The following is a 12032-nucleotide window of genomic DNA, read 5'->3' as shown; positions in this document are numbered from 1 at the left end:
ATCGCCGGCACCATGAACAAATTCTGACCCCAATACACACAAAATCCAACCCCGATTTGGGACGTTAGCGCCCCTTCGTACAATATGGACCAACAACCCACAGCATACGTTCAAATATGGCTGTGATAAGTAAAAAAAAAAAAAAGACAAAAACAATACTGACCTGTGAGCCAGCACACATTTTTGGAGAATAGCGAGCTGTTCATACTTTAAAGATTACCACTGGAAATTTCTAATTACTCAAAGAAAAACAAAAACGATTTCTAATTACACACCATAAATTTAGTGCATCTTCCATATTTATTGTATCAGCTTCACCTGCCCGTCTGAATGTCAGCAAAATGCAACTCAGATAACGGCACAGCAAACATCATTTACAATTAGAGCTCTCCAGATGAAGATTGTGCATCATCAGACCTTTTCCCTTCGAAGTACTGTGCATAGCCACACCTGGAGAGCACCTGGTAACGCTGGGAATGTCAGACAATCACGTTACAGATTTTCACCCACTTGGACCAGGCCTCACTATTACACCACCTATTCAAGATAAAGTTTAATAATCCCGGAGCCATTTCTCATGAGGCCAAATAAGGAAAGTCATTGAAAAGGTTTGACTTGACAGGGTGTTAGAATAGACCCCCCAGAACACCTCCAGGTAGTTAATATGTGGTTTCAAATTGTGATATCATCAAAATTCTACAAGCCACATCCATGCCAATAGTACGTCAATGCGTTGTACTAAACTTTTGGGGGGGGGGGGGATGGGTAACGTAAATGTGATTATCTTTGGTCTTTGGTCAAACCAAACCAATTTTCATTTTCAATATTGAGGTATCATCGGCTTTGAAGTATCAATATTGAAGCATCAGTCTGTGACTGCTGGTTGCATCATTTTTCTGGAAGGGCTGTTCCCCCGATACAGTGCCCCCGTTACCAGAAAGCTAGTACTCATTTTGCCGACCTCAGAAGGATGACAGGCTGAGTCAACCCACCTGATATTATTTCAACGGAATGATAGCGGCTCAAACTCACGACCCTGAAATCTTAAACCAGCCACCACAACCGTTAAGGCAACACCAAGTTCGAAGCTCTGGTTCTTCTCCAAGCAGTCCCAAACTGATCTGATGTTGTTTACTGCCAAGTAGGACATCGAGATCCTTTTTCGTGCCGATTCCTGAATGCGCCGTTTGAATCACACCCCGTGAGTACGTGAAAGCCGAGTAAAGCATTGCACAGCTCAGGTCCTAGTTCATGTGCTGTGGATAGGTACATACGTCTCGCTTTGTCCTCGACTCCAATCCGAAACCACTTTGTCCTTGACCTTTTCAAGTCAAACTTTTTCTGTAGGGGTGGGAGGGCGGGGGGTGTTGAATGATTTCATTTTACTCAGGTCCTTGCTCCGAGACTATAAAAAGAAAAATATTTAATGGAACACATGATGCAGCGATTATAAAATGTCACCGTTTTGTTACAGAATGAGAACTACCTACGACATCATCATCTTCTATTAGTTGCTTTTTCTCTCAAGCAACGACGGTCTCGGATTTCCAGAAAGTCGATTCGAAGGCCGGAGGATCTAGCTTCTCCGAATAAAGTTATCCTTCGTCACACACAGACTATATCAAACACACATACGCCATTTCAGACTGATGAATGCCAAAATTTATGCTCTCCACTGACCTCATGCAAAGACAATTTTTGACACTTACAGTAACAAAAACTTGAAAACTTGAGACAGTCTTCCTTAATCAGAGCGATGGTATTTGCACGGCTGGATGGTAGCTTTATGAGAATAACTTTACAATGCATATCCATTGTTGTTGTTATTGCTCTAATGTATGCAAATAAAGTTTGTGCACAAAGCCTCCATCTCATTCTTCTTTCTTCCAGTAAAACGGCTCCGGTGATGTTGATTAAAGGGCCGATGTGACCCAACAGTAACGTGATGGTCTTGAATGTTTTTTGGGGTTTTTTCATCAGTTCGTTTATCACAATCTACAAATTACATACGCAGAGTGAGCGAAAGCATTTTGTTTTAAAGCAGAAAAGGGCAAGAAATACGGAGAACTATGGAGGGATAGAAGACACAGGCAGGGAATGGAAGGACAGCAGACACAAGCCAGGGCATGGGAGTTCAGCTTCAGGCGTCAGCCCATAGTGGAGAGCTGTACTCCATTGAGCTACAGACACAGGCCTTGCAGACCAACTGGAAAGAGAAAATAAGTGATAAGGAAATGGAAAGGGTAAATAATTATCAGATTTTTCACGTAAGGAGAGGGGGATAAATCAAAATAGCATCATTTTTTTTCTCAATTAGTGAGCATATAGTCAAGTTCTTAAGCTATATTTTTCTGTTTATGAAACATTGTTTAATTGCCAATAACAGGTTCAAAGATGACAAAGGTATTTGAATACAAATATAAGTATTTAATTTTTTTATATAATACAATGTGGTTTATTTATTTATCTATTATTTAAAGCGGTGAGGAAGGTGTAACTGACGATGGGACAAAGAGAATCCAGCGGATAAGCTCGGAATTGTTCAAACGATAATGATGGAAGCATGGAATTCGGCATGTAAATATTTTATTTGCTTGTAGAATCGTATCAAAACAAGACCTACTTTAGAACTTGCGCCCAAAAAATATACAATTACTATTTCAAAAATAGCACTGTTTTGGCATCGTGTTGAGACATGAAATCCTGGTGAACAGCCTATTAGGTTTCACAATGTTGTAAACATGTTTTTATTAAAACTTAAATGTTTCAGAACATAAAGTATTACTTTATAGTAAAACATTACAAAATTTACTTATTTTACGTGAAACAACTCTTTACCTCCGCCACCGAAGGTGAAGCTTATGTTTTCACCCCTTTCTGACTGCTTGTGTACAGGTAATCTCAAAAAGTTGTGAACGGATCCGGATGAAATTTTGTGGACAGGTTCGTTGTGCGACATGGACGTACTGATTATATTTTGGTGAAGATCCTGATCTGGATACGAAAATTATTTAACTTTCAAAGTGATTCTTCACCATTGAGAGACGGGGCCAAAAACGATACAATACTGCATCGCACGATATTTCAAAAAATGTATTGGGCCCGATGTGTTCTCATGGATCAGGCATTACAGAGCAGAGGTATGTGCTCGACCGAGTGTCCTTCCAGTTACATCATGTAATTGTGAAGGTATTCCGATGTATGCAGTTTCTGAAGAAAAGTTTGACATTACGTATTACAATGTTTTGTATACAATACTGTATTAGAAGGCTCTAGTTATCATACCACCCTTGCAGGACTATTTGACACAAACGTACTTCAAACATTTAAGGTTAAATATACTTGTAAGGGCTTTTGTAGTCCGATCCCACCCAAAAACAAAACAAAACAAGTGAAATCCTTCAATACAGCGCGTGTGGTGAAGCAAATGAGTACACTAATGTTAAAATATGCAAGTTATGCTTTTTCAGTTGAAAAACAATTAAAAAGCGTACTTAATATTTGAAATGTAAAAATCTTGTTATTATTGTGATAAGCACCTTCATATATAACAGAAGGAATGAAATCGTTCGATACAGCGTGGCAGGAGGCCGCAAAAGAATGATGGCATAAGAACTTAGCTTTCAGCGTTCGATGCGAAATGTGATGGTGGGCAGAAATGACGTCTTTCGGCGCGAAATGTGATGGTGGGCTGAAATGACGTCTTTCGTTCATTCGTACATGAGAGGGCGCGTTTCTTCGTTTTTTTCCATCAAGCAATGAATTTAATGGTGTTCAAATATATAACGCATTAGTTTCACAAATTTCCATTGAAATACTAGGGTATTTCCGTCAATTGTAGCCATTTCCGTCTAGGTTACGCACTGCATCTACCGGACGGCCGTCATTGGCTGTCTTGAGGCACGTGGGGGGGGGGACACACCGGAGACGCTGGCCCCACCGGAGACGTGGTAGATGACACAGGGGACATTTCAAACTCTGTGCAATTGCATACAGCGCACGCGCTGTAAAAACACGTAAATTTCTATTTCCAAGATGTTGTTTGGTTTCACCTTGCAGGATTACATTATTTGTACCAACAGATTACCCACCCCCAGGCAATCTTGTGTCATGCAGTTATTTAGGAATGGTAATAAATCAAATGCCAATGAAAAATGTGCAGATCTTTATTGTGAGTAAATTGATATTCCTTGACTATTCTCCCACATTGAGATACAGGAGAACAATGAAGTCAGGAAATGAAACAGCTCAACAGTAAAAAAAACAAAATTGTCTTGCTATCCTACTATTAATTTGCAATTGGTCACTGGCTTTGATAACTCCCCACCCTCGTCTCTCCCACCTCCCCACGCTCGTCTCTCCCACCTCCCCACCCTCGTCTCTCCCACCTCCCCACCCTCGTCTCTCCCACCTCCCCACCCTCGTCTCTCCCACCTCCCCACCCTCGTCTCTCCCACCTCCCCACCCTCGTCTCTCCCACCTCCCCACCCTCGTCTCTCCCACCTCCCCTCCCTCGTCTCTCCCACCTCCCCTCCCTCGTCTCTCCTCCCTCCTCCCTCCTCGCCTCTCGTCTCTCGCACCTCCCCTCCGTCGTCTCCCCTCCGTCGTCTCCCCCACCGTCGTCTCTTCCACCTCCCCTCCCTCGTCTCTCGCACCTCCCCTCCGTCGTCTCCCCCACCGTCGTCTCTCCCACCTCCACCACCTCGCCTCTCCGCCTCCACTACCTCGCCTCTCCCACCTCCCCACCCTCGCTCTCTCCGCCTCTCCACCCTCGCTCTCTCCGCCGCCCCACCCACGCCTCTCCGCCTCCCCACCCACGTCTCTCCGCCTCCCCACCCACGTCTCTCCACCTCCCCTCCGTCGTCTCCCCACCTCCCCACCCTCGCCTCTCCGCCTCCCCACCCCCGCCTCTCCGCCTCCCCACCCTCGCCTCTCCGCCTCCCCACCCTCGCCTCTCCGCCTCCCCGCCTCCCCACCCTCGCCTCCGCCTCCCCACCCTCGCCTCTCCACCTCTCCTCCTCGTCTCGTCTCTCCACCTCCCCTCCGTCGTCTCCCCACCACCTCTCTCCTCCATAATGTTCCCCTCAGCGAAGTGTTGGGTTGTATTTGATAGTACAGTGAAACCTCGTTTAACCACCAGCGCTGGGACACGGTCGTATATGGCGGTTATGCGAGGGTGGCGGTTGAACGGGGGGTTGCTGGAAGGGAGTCAGATGTCCGATATCAATGTCACGGTCTGTCCGTACCACTACACAGGCATCCACGTGCGCCAGAATTGATCGACTGGGGGCGCGTTTCAACAGTCTTTCGAGTTTATTTTACCTTCTATTCCATCCTGTTTGGATCAAGGGATAAGAAATGGATAACAAAAATATATAAATGTAAACTACACGTACGCCAGACAAAGGCCTATTCACATGTACGTACTGTATTTGTTTCTGCAGACATGTTTAAAAAAACAGAGCTCAAAGTCATGGGTTCATAGTTACTGTATTGTGCATATCATTTGCTTATGCCATGATAAGGAACTGAAGATCGTAAATTACAATCTGTACAAGTGTTTTGAGTACCACTGAACACATCAGTCAAATTACAGTACAGTATGCTGAACCGAAGTTTGAAGCGCTGCAGCCCACCATTGGAGTAACCAAACTCGCCGATGGACATGACCTCACCGAAGAACTTAGCCTTTGTTCGTAATATGTCCTCGGTCACAGGGAGGTTCTTCGCACGAACGCCCGAAAACCACAGATACAATGCCTTCTCCATATGCTCATGACGAGCGTGGCGCAGCATCTTAGCGGATGACAAAATATCATCAGTCGCACTCATCCATTTCGCGGCATCGGCGACGATATCGCCAACTGTCCGGCACTTCAGTTCAAGTTTCCACAGAAGAGAGAAATGATTAGCAATCTGTTGCTGGCTCGCAGACGAGTTCTCCTTTGCGTATTCGCATATCATGAGTTTCTGATCGAGTGTCAAACACAATCTCGGCCTCTTTCTTCTAGACATGCTGAACGAAATATTTGAACTGAACAGTCTCAATGCACCGAGGACCAGACCAGCGAGGCAGACGGGACCAGCACGTGCTCCTGCTGACCACCAATGATGACTAAGGTTATTTTTAGATGATTGCACAATATTCGTGATGTGGCGAAGTACAGGCGACCGCTGGCGGTTAGCGCTAGCGGATAAACGAGGGTGTTTTTCATTGTTATAAGTACTCATGTACTGGGAAAACGTTGGCGGTGGCGGATCGTAATTGAAAAATGCATTATGGAAATTGGGAAATCCTGATTTCCAGGCGGAAGGCGAGGGTGGCGGTTAATCGAGGTTACACTGCACTGCAATAATGTATCGAATGGCTCAATTATCCCAGCAAGCTGGTACTCAATTTGCCGACCTTGGAAGGATGACAGGCTGAGTCAACCTCCTGGTGTATTAATTCAGTGGCCAACGGGGCTTGAACTCAGGACCCTAGGATCCCAAGCCACCACCCTAACCACTGAGCCAACAACTCAGGACCCTAGGATCCCAAGCTGCCACCCTAACCACTAAGCCAACACCAGGCTTCATTTCTGTATGGCAGTGTTAAAATGTTTCGCCTTTGTTGTGATGCTTAGCGATTGGCAAATTCGAAATCAAACAAACGGTAAAACACAAGATGGAAATCAAACGCAAAGGTGGTCGAGTCATTAAAATGCAAACACATTTACATTTGAACCGAAGGGTGGAACGCATCGTGTAGTTTTGGTGCAGGTCAAGGTAGATGGCGAACAACTCGTCGCCTGAACCTGTAAAACAGGAGCACGTGGGTGAGAAAGAAGAGGGTGTAAATGTGGAATCGAGCAGATATTGTTTCGTGTATCGAAACACTTTAACCTCTCATTTCCCGTTTTCCACTGCAGAAACCGGGCCTGGTGGAGCGTCACAACTACACTTGGCTCGGCCAAAATTATTTTTGCTTCAGTGAAAAGCACAATTATTCCCTTTTTCATCAAAATCCAGAGAAAACATTTCATGCTTCATACCATTTCTCAATGTACGACAAGTATGAAATATTTAACAGTCCCAATTATTCCCACCTTATTGTGGGGTCGGCCAGGGAATGTTTTTGGCCCAAATTTTCCATGAACCGGTTGGACTGGCTCGAGGTTCAACTGGAGCTGCTGAGGGCAGGAATTTGGAGTTTGGCCTGGGTTCCAGATAGCACATCAAAGATGGCCCGGTATCAACCTAAACGTGTGGTGACATCGACGACCAAGTGACTAGACGGTTGCATTCCCGATACAGTGTAACGTCTAAGTGCCGGCGATAACTCCTACTCTTCAATAAAGACACCGTGGGATAATCAACTTCCTCCAGTGGAGGTTAACAGATGGGTCCCCAGTTTATCGCCTATCCAAGTGACGATGCACTCTGTGATATCGCCAACATCCTCGACGTCCCAAAAAGAATTAGATTGGGGTGAAGTTTTGGAAGTTAAAAGTAATTCCCCCCTTTTTAAACGTTTATCCTATTGGAAACAACTTTTGGCAGAATAGGGGATTTATGCAACTGATGTTTTGAATATTATATTGGGCGTTTTGGTCGTTTCTCAATTGCCATTGTGGCTGCACGGTTATGTCGACAAGACAATGTAAAATTGCACCAGGTACGTTTTCTGGCGATAATTTGAAAGAAATAATTGGAACCACACGACTCGTGAACCCGTCGGGTTCCCGTTGACAGCGGTTGATAAGAAAAAGCATTTAAAAAAAACAAAAAGATATCTCCAGCGAACTATACCGCTGAGGTTGTTTCCAATGATCAAATTCTCCCGAAGAGTACTTGACTGAATCGTGAATTGATTTTTTTAATAATTTTTTTCGTTGCCTGATTTGAATGAAACTTGATATTGCGCGTCAATGTGAAAAAAAAAAACACAGAGAAAAGAAAGTCGAAGAAATCAATGTACGTAATCTTCTAAACACAATTTTATTTATTAATGAACACGGAAGTGTTAGATCAAAATAGTGATGTTTATTTTATGCTTAAAAATAAATCGTTCTTTTTCTATACTAAATGTTTCAGATTTTAAAAATAAATCATTTCAAGAAAAAAATAAAAGATAGCTCCAGTGAACCATACCGCTGAGGTTGTTTGCATTGATCAAATTCTCCCGAAGAGTACTTCACCAAATCAGGAATTGATTTTTTTTTAATAAGTTTTTTTGTTGCCCGATTTGAACGAAACTCGATACTGCACACCGCAGAAGAATGGTGAGTAAGGTGGCCCTAAAATTTTTGTGCTATCGTGTACCATTTTGGCTGTATTTCGGGAACATACATACATACATATATACATACAAGATGAGAGTTTTAGTAATATGTCGATAGATGGAAGGCTGGGCTTTAAGAAAGAAAGAGGAGAAATTGCTGCAGAGGACAGAGATGCAGATATCGCTCAGGGAAAGGAATGAGGATATTGGAAGGGGGGGGAGAGGAGAGAGGAAGAAGTGGAGGACATTAGTGAATAAACGTGGGTGGCATATACATTGGTTGGGGCATGAGAGACAGAGAGACACAGAGAGAGACACAGAGAGAGACACAGAGAGAGACACAGAGAGAGACACAGAGAGACACAGAGAGACACAGAGAGACACAGACAGAGACAGAAGGTCGTAGTCATAGTAGTAATATCATCAAATCGTCGGTTTGTTTGAATGACATTTTGTATGTTTGCCTTCGAGAGAACCACCAGAGCCACGTGCAGAAGCTCACACATATACCTGATTGAGCGAAGCTCACCTGGCCCAATTAAAATAGTGGAAAACGGGTATGGGTATATGTATATATATATATATATATACACATCACAACAGTACATTATAATTCAGCCATCAGAGTGTGCCTTGTAATCATGAACTATAAAAATACAACTATAAAGGAGTGAAGGGGGGGGGGAAGGAGGGGATAAGGAGGGGGTGGGGTTGTTGAGCTGGTTTTAATGAAGCTAAATAAACAAAAGAGCAAGTTGTACATTTATAGGTGGGGGAGGGGAGGGAGAGGGCAGAACTGTCCGAACACTGTCCGAGCCAACAGAGGAGGCACCCGTTCGCCAACCAGACAATCTGCTCCGATTATTCCTTAATGTACGTTCGCAATGAAAGACTCGACCGATTACTCAACAGCAAGTCCAGGAAACGAACGACTCAACGCTACGGTAGCTTCAACTGAGTAAGGTGATCATCATGTGGCAGTAATATAATAGTTCGAAGAAAACGTTGCCAACAACTCACAACCGCAAAACATGCGTAGTACGAGTACCGTGCTTGCCTTCTCTCGTGTCATTCAGAGCGATGCGACGATCCTTGTAGATCTATCAGCATCGTGGAAATGGATATGTCACAAACAAATCCTTAAACCACCGCAGCTTTCACCTCCCTTTTAAACCTTTAAAAACCACAACTCGCCACCTCAGAATGGTCACAGCTCGATGATCGCGCAACATCGTCGCCATTCACAGGAATTTCACAGACGGTTTCTTTGCTCCACCCACCAACCGGAAGTGTTATTACTGCACTTTCTTCCCTTTCAAGCTTCGCTACAATTTACTAAAATTGACTTGATGCACGGGCTAAAACATAATAGCTTTAAATTAACTTAAGCGCTATTTGATAAATGCTTTAATGAACCATCCAGACAGCGAAGGAAACAACTTTGTCAATTATACACCGTATAAAGACTGCGCATTAATAAAATGCGATGTTCTTTTGTCGTAGTTTTTAAATACGAGTGCGTGCCCGTACAAGCAAAAAAAAAACAAACAAAAAAACATTTTTTATGACGTCATAGCACCGTGTCCTGTCATAATTTGGGAAACACTTGGGAAACAGCTGAAACGGATGAAGAAGAACGATATCAAACCTTGAAAAGGCACATACTCAGGTCCCCAGCGTCAATTGTGACGTAACGTCAATTGTGACGTAACGTCAATTGTGACATAACGTCAATTGTGACGTCACAGCACAGTTTCCTATCATTGGTTTGGTAAATAAATGGCCATAACTTGGGAACCACTTGGGATCGGACCAGAGGTTGTCAAGAAACAGCGGTCACAGACACTCGCACACACACACACACACACACACACACACACACACACACACACACACACACACACACACACACACACACACACACTCACACACTCACACACTCACACACTCACACACACAATCACTCACACACTCACACACACTCACACACACACACACACACACTCAGACTCACACACACACACACACACACACACACACACACACACACACACACACACACACACACACACACACACACACACACACTGCTGGAATTATAGATAGATAATTTGTGTTGGCAAGCAGCTTGCTCACCGCTGGCCAAGCACCTCTATTGATGATTTTCCAAGCCACTTGCAACGCGGGGAATGTGGAACGGATGGCTTGGCAAGCGATACAAGCCACTTGCTAGTGAAACACACCCCTCCCTGCTTAAGGGCCAATTTATTCAAAATGGTTACATGACATAAAAATACAAGCACAAGGCTGTCAAGTACTCGAAAAGAAGTTTAAAAAAGTCCAATTCAGTAAAATTCAAATGTTCCCACCCTCCCCTCATCCCCAAAACCCTCCTCTCACCCCCAAAACCCTCCCCTCACCCCAAAACCCTCCTCTCACCCCCAAAACCCTCCTCCCACCCCCAAAACAATCCTCATTCCAAATTTACAGTTTTCCCTCCTGAGTTTTGATACGTATTGATCAGTGGTTTATGATAATGTATGCATACCTGGGTGCATCGGGGCGTGGTTTAGCGAGTCAGATGACCCGCCCATGTGTGGATGCTGTGCTGTGCTGTGCTGTGCTGTGCTGTGCTGTGCTGTGCTGTGCTGTGTTGTGCCCGTGTCCGAATTAAACCTGTTGTTCCCACTTCAGAGCCTTCGTCCCTGTCTATCGAGTACATTACAAGTTTCTGTGGTGTATTGGCATACCCGTGCAAAGCACAATGCGTAGAGCGTTGAGGGACGTGGAGGAGTTGTGATGGTAGTCACGTGTCTGCAATGCATAGAGCTGTTCGCACCCGCTCGGGACTTGTAGCACCAGTAGCATTATTAGCGGCATGTGGTATCATTAGCAGTGTCTTGTAGGTCGTGTGCCTGCAGAGTGCATCGTGTGCATAATAAAGCGGAGTTACGGGCATCCTACGCCCACACTCTCGCTCGAGACAATAAAGCGGAGTTGTGGTACCCTCTGGCTCGTGTCTGCCTGTTCACACCTCTGCCACGACACTACATTTTCTGTTCTGTATCCATCTTGTCCACCATCCTCTCCTGCCCCTGCCCCCGCCCCCATCCCATTGTTTGTCCAAGTTTGTCTCCATCTTGGCCTTCTCCATCCTGCCCCTCTCTCTTAACTGTTCCTTTTGTCTTGATCCGTTAAGTGTACTCGTACTATCTCTTCCACGAGCCTCGACTATATATATATATATATATCAAAATTGTTAAGGGACACGAATTAGTGTCTCACATGAACCTTTCCGGTTGGCACGACCACCTGGCCCTATTGACCTGGAGGTACACAAAGCTGTTGGCACAACCGCCTGGCCCACAGAGCTGTTGGCACAACCGCCTGGCCCACAGAGCTGTTGGCACAACCGCCTGGCCCACAGAGCTGTCGCCTCTAAGCTGTTGGCCGTCCAGCCTGGGTTCGAATCCCGACCCAGGTAGAAACTGTCATCCTATTGTTTCACAGGTAGGGTGATTCATCAATGTGCGTGTCGTCCATCGGACGGACGTTAAACTGGGCATCACATCTGCTGGTATTAGATGGTGGACTGTCCTTCGCGAAGTAGGCGAGCTATCCCGGCATGATGAACAAATTACAAATCCCCGTCCCAACTACTGCTGGGAAGGAAATGGCCAACCACCCTGGATTAATGAACCCTTGCCAAGAAACCACTTTGGCAGCACCAAATCGGATAACATCACAATGTTTTTCAGTGGACAACATA

The 12032-nt window shown here is 44.8% G+C and overlaps 1 protein-coding gene across 2 annotated transcripts in view; it reads left to right on the top strand.

Moving 5' to 3' along the window:
- The window catches only part of IGSF22 (immunoglobulin superfamily member 22), a 48380-nt gene extending 46513 nt beyond the window's left edge, over positions 1-1867 (top strand). For both annotated transcript variants that reach the window (XM_085860779.1, XM_085860780.1), the window contains exon 26: positions 1475-1867. In XM_085860779.1, the coding sequence (XP_085716905.1) occupies positions 1475-1479 (5 nt within the window). In that variant the 3' untranslated portion in view covers positions 1480-1867. The remainder of the gene's footprint in view (positions 1-1474) is intronic.
- The last annotated feature ends 10165 nt before the right edge of the window (positions 1868-12032 follow it).

The sequence above is a fragment of the Eptatretus burgeri genome, chromosome 17 (assembly GCF_056783735.1).
Source record: "Eptatretus burgeri isolate ZD-2024b chromosome 17, Ebu_testis_v1, whole genome shotgun sequence".
Classification (NCBI taxonomy): domain Eukaryota; kingdom Metazoa; phylum Chordata; class Myxini; order Myxiniformes; family Myxinidae; genus Eptatretus; species Eptatretus burgeri.
The sequence above is the reverse complement of the archived record's forward strand: the minus strand, read 5'-3'. Positions and strand labels throughout refer to the sequence as shown.